Source organism: Melampsora larici-populina, assembly GCF_000204055.1.
Source record: "Melampsora larici-populina 98AG31 unplaced genomic scaffold MELLAscaffold_17, whole genome shotgun sequence".
NCBI lineage: Eukaryota > Fungi > Basidiomycota > Pucciniomycetes > Pucciniales > Melampsoraceae > Melampsora > Melampsora laricis-populina.
The window spans coordinates 869,661-885,836 of NW_006768781.1; the positions used below are offsets into that span (position 1 = coordinate 869,661).

Here is a 16,176-nt window from a genome sequence, read left to right on the forward strand (position 1 = left end):
GGTTTTAACCAGTTAAAACTTAGGTTTTGAGCTCATAAACATTTCTTTTCAAAAATGTGAGCGACAAGAAATATTGGAATGGCTGTATGTATATTGATAAAGATCGAAGAAATACAAGAGCCAGTACAAAAATAGTATTTTTCATCTGTGATTTTTTTTCAAATCTCAATAACTCAGTCAACTTACACAATGGAGGTTGATAGCCTATACATTATTGGTGGGGAAATACAGGAGCATCTTTACAGATTTATTAGTGGAACCGTATCACTTTGAAAACAAATTGAAATTATCTTGAAAACAATTTGAATTCATGGGGTGAACTGGTGTACCAGTGAACAGTAGTTGGGGGCTGTGATTCCGGGTGATTGCTCAAAATTATGTCAATTACGGGTTGTGATCACCTGGTGTTCTTTGTGTCAATTTGAGATTAGTTGTAAAGTGTATGTGAGGAGCGTTGATCACAGGTTTGCACTCCCCTCCAGGGAAGCAGAATGTTATTCAGGTGAGCTTCAAGCTTTTTCACATTAGGTAGGCCATTTGTACATGTCAATCATGAGACACCACCAGAAACCACAGAGACCCTGGAAAGATTCAGCTTTGACAGAGAAAGGGCAAGAAAATTACTCAAATGTTGATAACAAGGGATGCAAGATATACATAGTATACATTCAACCCCTAAGGCAGAGTGCTGCAACATGTCACATTTCATTTTCCAGTCTACACCATAGGAATAAAGCTGAATGAAGGTCACTCCACCTAGCTCCACCTACAGTGGTGATGACATCATCATGTAAACTCTTTGATATCACACTGGAGTTTGGAGAGGAAACAAGTCATATGAGATATAAGCACAGACAAACCCGTATCAATCCTTTCTCTGTCATATTCTTTTCCCTTCCAACTCCATTCCCTCTGGGTTTGAACTGGGTCATGACTGCAGAAATTGTGCTAGATTTACTTGCAGATGGTGTGGTGCATCTTTGTAGCAAGTCTTTACACAGTAGCTTTACCACTGTTGAGAATCAATTAAAAGAGGTGTCATTGGACATATCCTGTTATATTGCATGAGAACATGTGATCATTAGGCATCAATGTGAAGGTATATACTCATGTCATATGCCTTAACTTTTCACAATGCATCCCCAAATGCTTATACCATGAAGTATGCCTTATGACTTTCACTCAGTTCTCTTTTTCTCACTACACCGCCAAGTTTTGGGAAAAAAAACTTCAAGGTTTTAAACCTTATTCAATTGATGTTCATGGAACATGTTGAGAAAAAAAACAGCAAACTCTGTGTTCCAACCAGAGAGCCATATTATTCAGGTTTGCTAGTCTAATACTATAGGGGGAATACTATAGTCTTCTTCTTTAGATGGTGTGCAATAAAGCAGCTTGACACTCGAAAGAACTCAAACATGTTTTGTGAAGTAGTATATCTACTGTGATAGATAGAAGAAGACTCATATGTGACTTGAATGTCGCTTTCTGCAAAAGGATGTGTTTATGTGGAAATGAACACCAAAATATTAATTTAGCCAAAATCATACAACAGAAGAACAAAGTACAAAATATTATTTTGATCAGACAGCAAACATTACAATTATATAAGAAGATGGGGAGTTGATCCCACATCATGGATTAAGAGATTGCATATATTAAGAGTACAAATGTGATGGAAAATGCCTGACAAAACGAGAGAGATACATGCATATCCTCCGATATCTTTAAATCCTGCGCACCTTATTTTCCATAAGGAATGGTTGTACGGAGACTCCCGATGACGAGGAATCGTTAGAGGAGTTGGATGTCATATAGACCATGGCATGGGATTTTGGCGGGTGTTCACGTGGAATGACTGTGCTGTTTTCGTAAAAAGTCCTTGGATCTCTTCGTGGATCGACCGTTTCGTACTTCTGACTTACGAAGCGTCCTCTAGATGGAGGTATATTTTGGTTAGAAGCACTAGGATTTGGTAGAGGTCGTCGTGGTAGGCGTTGTTTTTCAGGTGTCATTAGCGAGATAGGAGGAGCTGGGAATTCACTGATGGTAAGTCCAATGTTTTCTGTGTTTAAACTTGCAGATGAGGTATCCGCTTTACTTGGAATGCAATTTACTATTTCCGTGTCAGAAGATTGCGCGTATTCGTCAGGAAATCTGGATGATCCTAAAAATAATTGAAGTTCGTCTTGGTCTGAAGCATCATTGGTCCCAGGTTGCAGATGTTTGGCGGAATCTTGTTCTTGTGAATGTACAAGGTGACCAGGTGGTGGGTCGATGGATACGAAGTCTATGACCTGGATGGGGACATCAACCGAAACATCCGAAGAGAGAGAGCCACCCACCGATACCTTGATGGTATAGCTGACTTCCAGGTGGCGGCCTCGCGTGATGGTCAGTGCTTCCAGCTGTATTGGAGTCAAAACAAGATCAGCATTTATGAAATTCTGTGACAATCCACGGAGGAAACTTACAGGTATCATCAAGAAATGTGAGAAAGCGACTTCTTCCCCCTCGTCAACTCCCATCCAAAGACCTTTGGCTGTGACAATACCCTGATGTCCCTTCTTGCCCATTGTTAAAGTACTTTCAGCAATTTTCTTCTTGGTAGTTTGAGTAGAACAAAATTCCGGATGCTTCGGAGCTTTTCTTTGCTCTGACGATGATTCTGTGTCAGAATCAGATAATGGTTCTTTGCTACGAAAGACTGTCGTTGTCCTGATCAATGCCAACGTGAGGCTCTTGATCTGAGTGAAGTTTCCATCAGCTGCGGTAAACACAAACACATATTTCAATCGCTCAGAACGGTACCTACCTTCTTTGTTCCATCATTGCCAACATGAACATCAACATGACATCGCTGACCAGCTACCCATACTGATCGATGTACTTTTGCTGTCAAATGAACTTTCCCTTGGCCGCCCATGAATAAGCCTTTTGAGGTGGTCACTTTCAATGGCTTAGGAGCACATGCTAGAGTTTTGATGGGGTCAAAATAAGGATATAAATCAATATGTCTGTAAAAGTGCGCAATTGATCGACCTCCACCAGAACTTGATTTGAGTTTAATGGAACTAAGAAAGAATTTAGGTAAATAATTAGATTCGAGGCTTTCAATTCACAAAACAAAGTACTACGAACCCAATAACAATATATCGGACTGTTCCTTGCTTCCCTTTCCAGATGCCCTTTGCGCCTTGCCCTATAGGTAATCTGATTTGGAAAGGATAAGCATGAAGACCTGCTCGGCTTTGGACGAATCCTTCTTCATCTACTGGCTCTTCAAGGATTGACAACATGTTCCGGGCTGCTTGGGTCTTTTTCGTTGCAGACTTGGTCGTCATTGGGATCTTGACTGGGTAGTGGTAAAACACGTGCCTGGAATCGTTGACAGAGAGTTCTAAATTTCTAGAAGTCAGTATCAGTCAATATATACAATGTGATGAAAAAGTCTTACCCTCAAAGCCGACAATCCTGACCTTTGGCTCACCCAGCCAAACTTCACCATCGTTGATCTTTTTGCAAGAAAGCTGTTTATGATCTGGAACCTTGACTTCAATTCTCCCTTGTAAAAATCCGCCTTCCACAATCAAACTACTTTCAAGCAAAAGATCTAACTCAACTCTCTTCTTACTCGCCGGCTTAGCTCCTTCTAATGATGCTACATTAGTCTCTGGTTCTTTGACAATCTTGCGTGGTGTTCTATCATTTTCATGCGGATATTCGGAACCCGCTGTTGATGGACGTGACCCTCGCCTTGACCTTCGTCCTTCACTTGCAAGTTCAGCATCATGCATGCTAGATTTCGAAGGCGTGAGAAGTCGCGAAAGGTCCCGGGAGCGTTTCATTGAGTCTCCACCCACAGACATCAAAGTGGCACGTCGAGAAAGGGAGAAACTTGAATTGAGTCCTGTGCCTTCACTCTTGCTACGTCTCATCGCCTGTGGTTCCGCCTGTTGCCTAGAATGACCGGGACCATAGGGTACATGCGCATTGTTGGAGGTAGATTGTTTGCTTCTGTTTTGAACCATGTCCTGTGATGCTTGAGGAGCCGTTTTAGAACGTCTTGGAGAGTCCCTGATTGCTTGATTCGGTTGGGATGGTTCCGCATGGCATCGATTAGTTCCAACACTCGCAAGGTCAGGACAATCAAATAGATTTTCAACGGTCCAGCTCCGAGTCGAACTCAAATTATTACCTTGATTATAATTGAGTTTTTCTAGATTGCCTGATCTCACTCCATTCTCCTGGAGGAAGACCTCATCTGAGTTGGATTTATGTCTGTGATGTTGAGAAACGTGATGGTGACATTGATCGCGGTTATACAGACTTCCAAGATCGGCAATACTTCGTGCGGGACGATGTCGGGATTGAGTCTCAGTTGCTTCAGCAGCCGATCTTGTTCGTTGCATCATATTACAATCTATAGGAGGCATCTGAAGATTGAAGACTGGTGATATGCTAGATTGCGGTAGTGTTTGCGAACGGCGCGGGTTGAGGGGTGAATTAGGTACAGTTGTGTATGGACGAGGAGAGGCATTGATCGGACTCAAACCATCTCGGTTCTGTCGGTTTTGTAAAAATGCAGGCAAGCGCGATGGACTGTTAGGTGTTCTAGCTGGTGAGCCGGTAGAGGGAGATGTGAAAGGTGCTGCTTCGCTGTATGGGATAGTGTTGAGGCTCGGCGAGTTACCACGAAGAGCAATGGCACGCAGGAGCTCAAGACTAGGGGGACCTTGATTTCCTCGCATTGCCGCCGCCATCATACCAGCCCCCAAATATCCATCATATACAACTGGCATACTTTGGACCGGACGTAAAGGGTGAGAATGAAGCTCTTCTTGTTTTTGAGCGACGCGGGCTTTGGCACTTTCTAGGCGTCTCATATACAGCGTTCCAGGGCCTACTAGATTGGATTGGTTCGAGTTGGGATCTGATGGTTTTGACGATTGATGCAATGACAAATGCTCGACCATTGGAGGATGTGATATCTTATCTTCCGAAACTTGATGAGATGGATGTAGTTGGATCCTGGGGGTAGCAGGCAGCTTCTTCGATGCGTACAAGATTGATTCGAGATCCTTGTATTGATCATGATGGCCCGGATTTGTCGCCGTCCAAGTCTGATCACCAGTGGGAATGTAAGAGTGTTCGGTAGGTTCATCGTATCTTGCTTGATCGCGTTTGGTTGATGGTCGTGTTTCAGGGAGCGCAAATTGAACACATTGAGATTGATTGGTCGGATGCTTCGACTGTCCTAGATCTTTGTTATGGTGAAAAGCCGGCATTGATTTAGTACGACCCATCCGGGAGGACTGGCGAGACATCTGTTGAAAGTCTCCCTCAAAACGAATACCGAGACCAGCCATGAAGATTAAGGATTAAGATTGTTTAAATGATTAGGTTTGTCGGGTAAGTGCTACGGATTAGATGATGGAAATATATTAGGGCGATAGAATTTGATGGTATTAGGATAACAGAAACGTGGACGAGAAGATTATTTTTGAGATTGCTGAGCAACTGTGTGCACAAGAAAATGAGTTGAAGGGTGAAACGAGCTATGATGATTGAAAAATGGCTCAAAGTGGCCTTTAACTACTGCAAAATGATAATTCTTGATTATCTAATCATGTCGTCTGCCTCCTCAATGTTTTCATCGCCAAGGATCGAATGAAATGACTTGCAGCTTTAGCACCCGGACATATCAAAATCCACGCGCGGATGTCTCGGCGTGAGGTCTATCCGGTTGCTAGTCGCTTCAGGCTACTTCCGCATTGCCATTTCGGCTAACATCGATCGGGCGAAGAATGGCTGCAAAGGAAGACTGATGACAGCCATCCTTGTCTCGCAGTTTTCACATTCATCTTATGTGGGTGTCGTATACTATGCAACTGAATAACGACACCATGGTTTCTATTCTCACAAGCGAATGCTTGCGTTTACTCTGGCAATATCATCTCACATAACTCCTTCTCATTCGATTTTCATGTCTTGAACCAGTTCAAAGGTGGGTTGTACAAATTTTGGGTCTAACCCGGGCACACAGCTAAGCACAGCTATTGACCTTGTTCATCCCACTCACTGCAGACTCGCCACCTAAACTGCAGATCCATCCAGTGAACACCCTTCGTTATTCGTTTAAAAAAAATCGCCATCGTTGAGTTCACGTATTTCGCAAACTGACATTATCAAAGCCTACTCTGTGTGTATGGAAGGCAATCAGGTACATCCACTCGCTTTCACGTGCACCAGATGCTCAGAGAATCTCGCAAATGAGGAATCATGTTCGGCTGAAAACAATTTGGTGAACAAAAAACCCGATAGCCACCTTTGATTTCCCCTTGCTACCATTGCAAATAGAATACCTTTGGTGTGACTAAACATGCGACCAACAAATGTGACATTTGGAGAGAAAGAAAGAATTATAAACAATATCTCATCCTGAGGTCAGCTGGATGTGGACTTTTTCTCATTCTTGAAATCTTTGCTCATCCTTCCAGTGTTTTTCCGCGCCTTTTTCCAGATACCACTACTCCCTGCTTGTACTCCTCCTTGTTATTAGTCAACATTTTGTCACTTGATCAATGCCACTTGCTTTCAATTGGGTGCGGTCTTTCACGGAAAATCTATCTAGAATTTTTATATCATTTTCATTTGTTTCAGTGCCTGTTGAGTAAAGGATTCTCAGTCCTCTGACCAAGTAGAAAGCCCAAGCCCAAGCGGACTCCTTGAACTTTCAATTCAATCTATTTAGCTTGAGTTATGTAGAGAAGAGCAATATTGATGGGTTGCCTTGAACTTAAGCTTCTCTTTCAGATAATTTTGAGCGTCAAATAGACTTTGTTCTTTATGCAACTTTCTGCAAAGATGCTAACATTTCTGTCCAAAGTGCTTTTGCCGTGGATTGGCTTGATACTCTAAAACTGACCCATCAGAACTTACTTGGACATGCTGAATTGATCTATCATTTCCTTGCTAAATTCCTTCAAACATCAAATCTTCAGCTCAGCAGGGACCAATACCCGGAGCTCCATGTCAAAAAACTATTTAACATTGGAATTGTCGTGAAAGATTTCAAAAATATAGAAGATACAACCACCGTGACATATAGCTCAATGTGTTTCCAGGGTTTGAAGGCGTATGCTCTCGAGTGCTCACTTATACAGGGACTGTATACCGCGTCGAAAAGATGTTGCCAAGGATGAGGCTCCGTCCAAACCCTGGTGTTTTGGTCTTCATGAGTGACTGTTCACCCTCTTAATCTATGCAGCCTTACCCCAGGCTCTCATCACAAGCAACTTTTGGTATAACACGTCCCGCAAATCAATAATCCTTGTTCCGTCACCCCTCTTTGATATTTGACCTGCACACTCCATCATGTTAACATTCCAATCTCCACACCATCTTGTTATCTTATTCATTGCTACACTTGTCACAAAGTTTGCTTTCACACAGGCAACGACGCTTAATTGTCTAGGTGGATATAGTCTAAACTCTGACAAAAAAACCGCAAGTAAGTGCAATATATCCAAAATATTCTTATAAAAACTCTTGACTGCCTCTTATCCATTTGTCTCTTTTCCCCTAAAGCTTGCCTTGATAAGGAAAACAAAGTCTGGTCATGCCCGATCGCTAAGTGCCAAAGAGAAGGTCATTTTTTTGTCTCGGTATAGACCTTTTAAGGTTTGATTTTGCCTAACCTTTTTTTCAAAACTCGTATTCGATACCAACATGGTGCATAGGTCACCTATGGGTATCAATGAAAAGTTGTGTGCACAATTCTCCTCGTGCCTCTGGAACGAGTGATCAACAATGTTCTGAATACAATAACCAATCCAATACTTTTTACGGTATGCGCATCATCCATTTTCACTATTGATCATTCAAAATCTAATCATAAGTTCTATTGTTTTGAAACTTTCTATGACTTTTCACTTCTTAGCATGTAGGAATCCGGGCGGTCAAGTCTATTATTGCCCTGCTACACCCTCTGCGGTACCCTACCTTAGTAAGTCATCTTAAACTTTTATATCATCTTTGTGCCACCCATTGATCAACTAATGTCTTGAACTCTTTGATCAACCTCCAATAGCTTGTTCAGATTGTGTTAAGCCAAAGATATCAACAACACTTAATTCAAGTACAAGATACTAAGAATCATATGAAATTGTATATGTATGTAGATGCTTAAAATTATCTCCTTGATGTTCGAAAAAAATTGTAAATGATTATGTTCATATATGCTCTGACACAAGATTAAGTATTTTTAAGCCAAGAAAAACAAATTCTTGGTTGATGTTTTGATTGTAATTTTTCAGGAAAATGACACAAAAAACCTTCTGTTCCAGAAAATACCAAAAAGAATATTTCATACATTGGATGGTCTTGAGGTCAAAACCAGAAAGAAGGTCAACCAGATTCATGTCCATTCTGAAATGTACAGTGAACCTTGAAATTTACTATTGTACCTAATCTAATCAATTCCCTCTCCTTGGGCATCTTAGCATTCTAGAGGGACTTGCTTGTAGTCTTGGAATCTTTGGTGACAAGCAGGACCACCTTTTGATTGAGAGAGTTGGTCTAAGCAGAACACTTCCACAACTTATTACAAATTTTTGGCAAACCCTCATTTTCTATCATTCACTAGCTTCCACATCTTTCCATTGGTTCACTTCTTGCATTTCTGTTGGAATAAAACCGTGCTATTTGGGGAAGATATAGTCATTCAGCTACACACAGCTTCAGATCAGGAGGGTCATCAAGGTCATGAAGGTCATGATGACTCAGTGCATTGTACACCTGCCAGATGACTGCCACTGGTATTAGACTTCCCTATGTTTTCAAAACAGAGCACACAATGACAAGAATGTGTAACATCTCTGCCTGTCAAAGTCTCTGGCTGTAAAACATTTGAGGTTTGTTCAAGGAAAAATGTCTTTTCACCACCAAGTTTTCCGTGATTTTGTTCTTCTTTAAGGTCCCCTGAATTTCACATCCCTGACATTGAAGTTCGAAGCAGGGCACTACAAGCATTGAGTACATACATACATAAGAGAATATGCTTATAAGATGGTGTAGTGAACCCATCGATTCGAAAATTTGGATGTTTGAAAAAAAATCAGAATTGTTGGAGAAGATATCAGCTCAGCATTACCATCACCATCATACCATCACGATAACTCAGTCAAGTAGTCCCACAAGATGGTTTCAAAACCCGATTCATCAAAGAAACCAAAAAAGACTGATAAAAACACTCCGACTACAAACCAGACGACCACTAAGGATCAAAGTAACAGGAAACGTAAATCAAATCAAAATCATGAAACCAATCAAATCGAACCATCATCCATCTCACTTCCATCTAGACTAGAACCTACAATGGAAATCGGATCCGATGATGAAGTCATCTCTTCAGCTTCTAAAGGAAAACAAAAGGCTATCACTAGTGATTCATCTAAACGTATTCAAGAAGATGAAGACTCAGATGTAGAAGGTAGCGAAGATGATGGACCATTTCCTGAGCTATTCCTTTCAGATGATGATGAAGCCGAAGCAGAGGATGATGGAGCCGAAGCAGAGGATGATGGAGAAGAAGAGGAAGAGCTAAGTGGTAGTGAGACAGAAGATTCATGAAGAATTAGGTAGTCTATTAGATGATTCATCTGAATGTGATTCAAATGAAGACCCAGAAAATTTTATTTCTAGATCTAGATCTAAAATTGATGAAAAAGCACCTGAACTTGAAACTTTTGGTCGTCATGTGGTGGATTACATGAAAAGAGCTAAGACTAAACCTTCTAAATTTGTCGATGGTACTTCTATTCAAGTTTGGGATGATATTGTACCGGGTTATGGTAGTGAAAGTTCGACGGAAGATGTAAGTCTTCTCCTCACTAGATTTTATTATTATTATGATATATAACTTATTATCTTTTGTTAAATTATAGGCTCCTAATCGGATAGGAAACATACCTGCTCACTTTTATGATGATATGCCTCATATCGGTTATGACATTGAAGGGAAAAAAATCATGAGACCTGCTAAAGGTGATGAATTAGATAAATTTTTGGCAGGTGTTGAAGATCCTACTGCTTGGTGAGTTATCCCACTATCTTTAATCTCGTCAGATTTGTATCAGAAAACTTATGTAAATGTGCTCTATTTCAGGACGAGTGTTGAGGACAAACTGTTACACAAAAACGTCCAATTGACTGATGCAGAACTTGATCTGATTCATAAATTAGCCAAAGCCGAAAACGTAAGTTTCATTCACCTTTGTTTGTGAGATCTATGAAAAGCTGAAGTTAAATTCCTCTGATACAGCCGGATGCCGAATTTGATCCTTATGAACCTATGGTGGAATTCTTTACGGGTAAAGGAAAAGAAATGACAATGCCGTTATCTGCAGCACCTGAACGTGAGTAAATCAATAGACTACTCATAGGATTCAAAATGCTCATCTACCTGACTTGTTTCCTGTTTACTTTTTCTCAGCCAAGCGTCGATTCATCCCATCAAAATGGGAACATAAAAAAGTGATGAAGATCGTTCGAGCCATCCGACATGGTCGAATAGTTCCCAACAAACCCAAAGTAGAAAAACCACAATTCTATGCACTTTGGTCCAATGATGATACACCCAGAGCACCTGGACCGATGTACATGCCAGCACCTAAACTAAAGTTACCAGGTCACATTGAAAGTTACAATCCACCAGCCGAATATTTATTTGACGAAGAAGAAAAGAAACAGTGGGAAGAAGCCGATCCGAGTGATCGAAAGATTGATTTCTTACCTTCTAAACATTCAAGTTTAAGAGTCGTACCAGGTTATAATAATTTCGTTCAAGAAAGATTTGATAGATGTTTAGATTTATATCTTGCACCTAGAATGTTAAGAAGAAGACCTAAATTAGATATAAATGATCCATCTGAATTATTACCGAAATTACCATCACCACAAGATTTAAGACCATTTCCTTCGATTTGTTCGATTGAATATATACATGAAAGTGGTTCAAAAGTTAGAACTGTTTCAATTGATCCTACTGGAATGTGGGTTGCTACTGGTTCAGAAAATGGTGAGATTTTGATTTGGGAATGTAAGATTGGTAGATGTGCTATGAAATGGAATATGTCTGGGAAAGAAAATACACCGATTTATGCTGTGGAATGGTGCCCGGATCGAAACAAATGTATTTTGGCAGCAGCTGTGTAAGTCTCTTTTTTATAGACCAACTAATTTGATTATAAGACTAATCTTGACTCATTTCATTTGTTTGATTTTGATTAATCAGAGGAAATAAGGTGGTGATGTTATCACCTCTTTCGGTTCTTTCACCCTTTCAAGCCACCAATGCCATCGAAGCTGCCCACGCAGGATTCAATACCGCCAGTGATGCCACACCAACGATTTCAGACGCGAAATGGACAAGAGCAAGTGAAAAAGAAAGAGATACAGGAATCTTGATAGAAATCACAGTACCAGGAACACCAAAACAAGTGACTTGGCATAAAAGAGGAGATTATTTTTCAACCGTTTCAACAGAAGCCATCAACAAATCTGTTTTGATTCATCAACTTTCAAAACATCAAACTCAAAGTCCATTTAAACGTACTAAAGGAATTGTACAAAAAGTGATCTTTCATCCGATCAAACCTTATTTGTTTGTGGCTACTCAACGATTTGTTAGGGTTTATGATTTACTTAGTCAAACTTTAATCAAAACTTTACAACCTGGTGTTAGATGGATTTCTAGTATTGATGTACATCCTTTAGGTGATAATGTGATTATTGGTAGTTATGATAAACGATTGGCTTGGCATGATATGGATTTAGGTGATAGACCTTATAAGACTCTAAGGTAAAGTTTGATTGACTTCCTTGACTTCCATCAAAGTTCAAATTTCTCATGATCTTTTTCTTTCGAATTAAATAGGTACCATCAAAAAGCGATTAGATCAGTAGGATTTTCAAAACGATTTCCATTATTCTTTACAACATCAGATGATGGAACGATCCAAATCTTTCATTCGACAGTTTATTCAGATTTAATGATGAATCCATTAATCGTACCTTTAAAAGTTTTAAAAGGTCATCTTATTAAAGAATCTTTAGGTGTACTTGAAGCTTTTTGGCATCCTACCGAACCTTGGATCGTTAGTGTTGGAGCTGATGGGGTTGGTAAACTTTGGTGTTGTTAAATAGAACCCCCCAAAAAAATCTGTGATGAAAATTTCGGTTGGATTGGATTTTTTTTCTTTTTGGTTAGAACTTTTTTATGATGATGAATTTGTTGTTGGTTTTCTTAACTTTGAAATATTGAGGAAAGTTTGCATGAAAATTGATTTAAAAAGTTGTTTAGATTCTTTGTTTTCTTTATAATATCTTACCAACATTATCATCAATGATGATTGGATTGGATTTCAATAAGAAAGATTGAACAAGTGAAAGAAGCAAACGATATGTGGTGAAAAAGCAATGTGTGCTGATTTACTGTGGAGTTTGATGAAAATGTTGATAGCTTCAATTGAGGAAGTTAATTTATCAACCTTGATTCATCTTTATAATCTATCTTACCACACCCACATTCTCGAGTTGTCGTGGTGTAGAATTGTTGCTAAACTAGAGCGCATGCGATACATTTCAGAACTATGAGCATTTTCTAGAACATACAACGTGGCATACACCAAAGAGTTTATGTAAAGAAACGTAACGATGATATAACAGACAAATCACACTAGATGATAAGTATTTATGTAAAAGAAACTGATCCGCTAGACAAGTGATCAACTAGTGGATGAGAAGTCGAGCTGAAAAGCACAACGGTGGCTATAAAGAGACATACAAGATCACAATGGACGTACCATTCCAACAAGAATTAGGCTTTGGATGTATTTACTATTTAGATATCAGTGAAATCTGTTTAAGAGCACAGTCTTGATTACATAAAGTTCGGACAATTTTTGCAATACATATGAGAATTTTAATTTTGGAAATTCTGGCGAGTTCAGTTTTAATTTTTGAAGTTGATTTTTTTTTCATTTTCATTTGGTACAACTTCGACTTCGCTCCGGCTCAAAGACACAAGAGATGCTGTCGAGCGTTTTGAGTGGCTTCAGTTAAACTCTACTTCACCTTCCTTAAAACTTGAGAGATTACAAGACTTACCCTCACTACAACCAATTTCAAGTTCAGTTCATCCCTTCTTTTCGTTTCAATCCCTGCTGCTAGACAACCAAGGATCAAACTTTCAAAAATTTCATTTATTTTGAACTCAGCCTTTATAACAGATTTCAAATCTCATCAATTTCAATCTCAACCTGTTTACATTTTCTGAACAATTCAAGAATTCAACTCACACAATTTCTTTCATCTGCTCTGTGAAGATACTTTTCAAGCTCACTTGTTTCGTTTTCTTTTCAACTTGGACCCTTTCTTTTCCCTACGTTGCACAACCTTTAGCTTTCACTTTGCGCCTCTATTCTCGGGAATCTTTTGCCGTTCTGGAATTCAATATAATTTTTCAAGTTTGGTTCCCTTTATCTTCGAATTTCTAAAATTGCTCAACCAAAACACTCAGAAGGAATCAAAAGCAACGTCCTTTTTTTCAACTTCATCATCATCATATCGGCCTCTTTTTTTGACTGTCAGTTCCTCTCCGAATTTCAACGCTGCGTAGTTTTGCTTGTGGATCAACTTGAGAAAATTTAAATTTGCACTATCTCATCAAACATAGAACAACACTTTTACTCTCATTACACATCGACAACCCACAAAAGATCAACAGGATAACCTAAACTACAAAACTTTGCAAAAGGAAGCAAAGATGACTCGACATTTAGCAATCACCATCACCAATCGAACCACAAAAGAAATCAAATTTACACATCAATCATACACAGATTTAATTCCATCTTTACATACTACTCTTACCAAAGCCATACCAAGTGAATTACCCATCAAGAAATTAAAATCTTATGCGATTTATAATGAAGATTTAAATTTAATTGAAATCAAATTTAAAAAGATTATCAAACCATTATCAATTCGAAAGTTTTCAAAACTTATATTTTATTCTAAGAATGTTTTAAATGAATTAGGTCCTTCTACTTCTTCTTCTTCAAATTATTCAAAAATCTTACAACCTAAATTTGAAATATTTCAAAGCGTATGTGTTTTTTAAAAAAATAATCCTTTTCACGACAAGCTTTTTTAAAACAAATCCTATACATTTTTAAGAAATTTTTGACTTGAAGGGATCTGTTTTAAATGTTGATTTCTTTTGTTTTTTTAGATTGCAGATGATGGATCGATTACATTCATGGCAATCTTTGCAAGAAAAATGTCGGATTGGATGTCAGATTTACCTGATGAATTACCAGTGACTTCATTAACTCTTCCAGGTACACATGTAAGTCAAAACAATCTCACTTGAAACAAAAATGCTCAAATCGGTCTATCTTACAAAGTGTGAAACATTATATTGATTGAATATATATTTTTTGTTACAGAATACATGTGCTTTATATGGATGGCCAATTGGAACGTGTCATACTCGACCATTATCTAGACAATTATCAGATGGAATCCGATTTCTAGACCTTAGATTATCACAATCAAAAGGAACCCTAGCCGTTTATCATGGTATTCAATCTCAATACATCACATTTCAAGAAGTACTTAAAACTCTTTATGAATTTCTTAAATCTCATTCAAAAGAAACTATTGTAGTAAGTATCAAACAAGAAGATTTCACTAAAGGTTTCTCTGATGCAGTCTTGGGTGAAATCTTGAAAAATAAAGATCTTTGGTGGTTAGAGAAAGATTTACCTTCTACACTTTCTCTTGCAAGAGGTAAACTTATCCTTTTTTCTAGATTTGGTCATGATAAGAATCGTAAGTTTGAAAAGATTTCTTTTTTTCAAATAGATTTCACTTGAGTCTTTATCTAATAATTCATTTTTGATTTTGATTATAGATGGAATTCATTTACCTATCTGGCCTAACAATTCTAAAGATGTTTGGGAGACCGAGATCAAAGGTGCACAAGTATCTGTACAAGATTGGTAAGGAGTTTGTCTGCTACATGAAAATTGAATGAAATGAATTAAATATGTTGTCTCTTTAGGTATCAAATTGGATCATTTCTTGCAATCTCAAAGAAATTCAATTTAGTTTGTACATCACTTTGTCGATCACTACATCAAAAAGGATCACCACCTATAAGAAGTAGAATGTCCCAAATCATTCCCACAATCCAAATCAATGAAACCGAAATCACTGAAACAACAATCTCATCAGAAAGAACCGAAACCAATCATTCATCACCTACTTGGGTTATTAATTATCTTTCGGCTTCTTCTTTATTTTTTGCTTTTCCAAATATTGTGGCAAGAGGATTTGGATTTCATAAATTAGGATTAGGTATTGAAGGTATTAATTATAGATTGGCACGTTGGTTAACTGATCGTAGAAGGTTTGGTGGTCATTCATTTGATTTAATTGGAGTAGTTTGTTTGATTGATTTTTATCATTCTCCAAAAGATTCACTTGTTTCTCTTTTAGTTGATTGTAACTTTTGAGAATTTATCTTTTTTTTGTTTTGTTTTGTATGTTGGTTTTATCACTTTGTCTGTTCTTCTAAACATCTTTCTCTTCTTTTCTTTTCTTTCATTTCTTTTGCATTTTGATTTTTCTTGTAGAAAGCTGTTGTATTGCTTCATTGTCATTTTTTTTCGGTTTTCTTTTCTGTTAGGATCTTTGAGTGGAACTCTTTCTTCTGTTTAGCAAAGCATTTTTTGAACTAGACCTCATTTTTTAAAACGCAAATTTTGTTTCATACCTCATCATGATGTAGATTTTTACAAATAAAGTTTAGTTCTATAACACTTGTGTATATGCATAAGCAAAGTCTTATTTCTTTTGGGACTGAAGCAACTTATTCTTGTCCTCTCAACAAGAAAAGAAAAAAGTATTCTATTGTATGTGAAGAGTCATACATCTTGCGGACGTTTTTACTCCTTGAAGCCTACACTACATTCTCGAAACCGATATAAACATTATCGACTTCCAAAACTCATGTGATGTATCATATCAGTGATGGAAATGTTAAAGATGTAAATTGGATGTGAATGATCTTGTATAAATGGTGTACCAAAGAAATCTCGAAAGAAA

The 16,176-nt window shown here is 38.2% G+C and overlaps 4 protein-coding genes across 4 annotated transcripts; 3 read left to right on the forward strand and 1 right to left on the reverse strand.

Annotated features, from left to right (window-relative positions):
- Positions 1 to 1,727: 1,727 nt before the first annotated feature.
- On the reverse strand, positions 1,728 to 5,369 carry MELLADRAFT_86243 (uncharacterized protein; the record flags this gene model as incomplete). The annotated part of the gene is made up of 5 exons (XM_007409837.1): positions 1,728 to 2,408; positions 2,475 to 2,747; positions 2,816 to 3,053; positions 3,142 to 3,400; positions 3,458 to 5,369. 5 exons carry the CDS (start codon positions 5,367 to 5,369, stop codon positions 1,728 to 1,730), a joined length of 3,363 nt encoding a protein of 1,120 aa, XP_007409899.1.
- A 2,008-nt stretch (positions 5,370 to 7,377) lies between these two features.
- MELLADRAFT_123224 (uncharacterized protein) lies at positions 7,378 to 8,154 on the forward strand (the record flags this gene model as incomplete). The annotated part of the gene is made up of 5 exons (XM_007409727.1): positions 7,378 to 7,513; positions 7,591 to 7,650; positions 7,743 to 7,850; positions 7,943 to 8,008; positions 8,093 to 8,154. The coding sequence occupies 5 exons, from the start codon at positions 7,378 to 7,380 to the stop codon at positions 8,152 to 8,154; spliced, it is 432 nt and encodes a 143-aa protein (XP_007409789.1).
- A 1,618-nt stretch (positions 8,155 to 9,772) lies between these two features.
- Positions 9,773 to 12,203, forward strand: MELLADRAFT_35909 (uncharacterized protein; the record flags this gene model as incomplete). The annotated part of the gene is made up of 7 exons (XM_007409728.1): positions 9,773 to 9,877; positions 9,948 to 10,096; positions 10,169 to 10,259; positions 10,325 to 10,418; positions 10,496 to 11,213; positions 11,297 to 11,863; positions 11,939 to 12,203. The coding sequence occupies 7 exons, from the start codon at positions 9,773 to 9,775 to the stop codon at positions 12,201 to 12,203; spliced, it is 1,989 nt and encodes a 662-aa protein (XP_007409790.1).
- Positions 12,204 to 13,828: 1,625 nt separating this feature from the next.
- Positions 13,829 to 15,933, forward strand: MELLADRAFT_116429 (uncharacterized protein; the record flags this gene model as incomplete). The annotated part of the gene is made up of 5 exons (XM_007409729.1): positions 13,829 to 14,170; positions 14,297 to 14,413; positions 14,514 to 14,898; positions 14,981 to 15,068; positions 15,131 to 15,933. The coding sequence occupies 5 exons, from the start codon at positions 13,829 to 13,831 to the stop codon at positions 15,582 to 15,584; spliced, it is 1,386 nt and encodes a 461-aa protein (XP_007409791.1).
- Between the last annotated feature and the right edge of the window lie 243 nt (positions 15,934 to 16,176).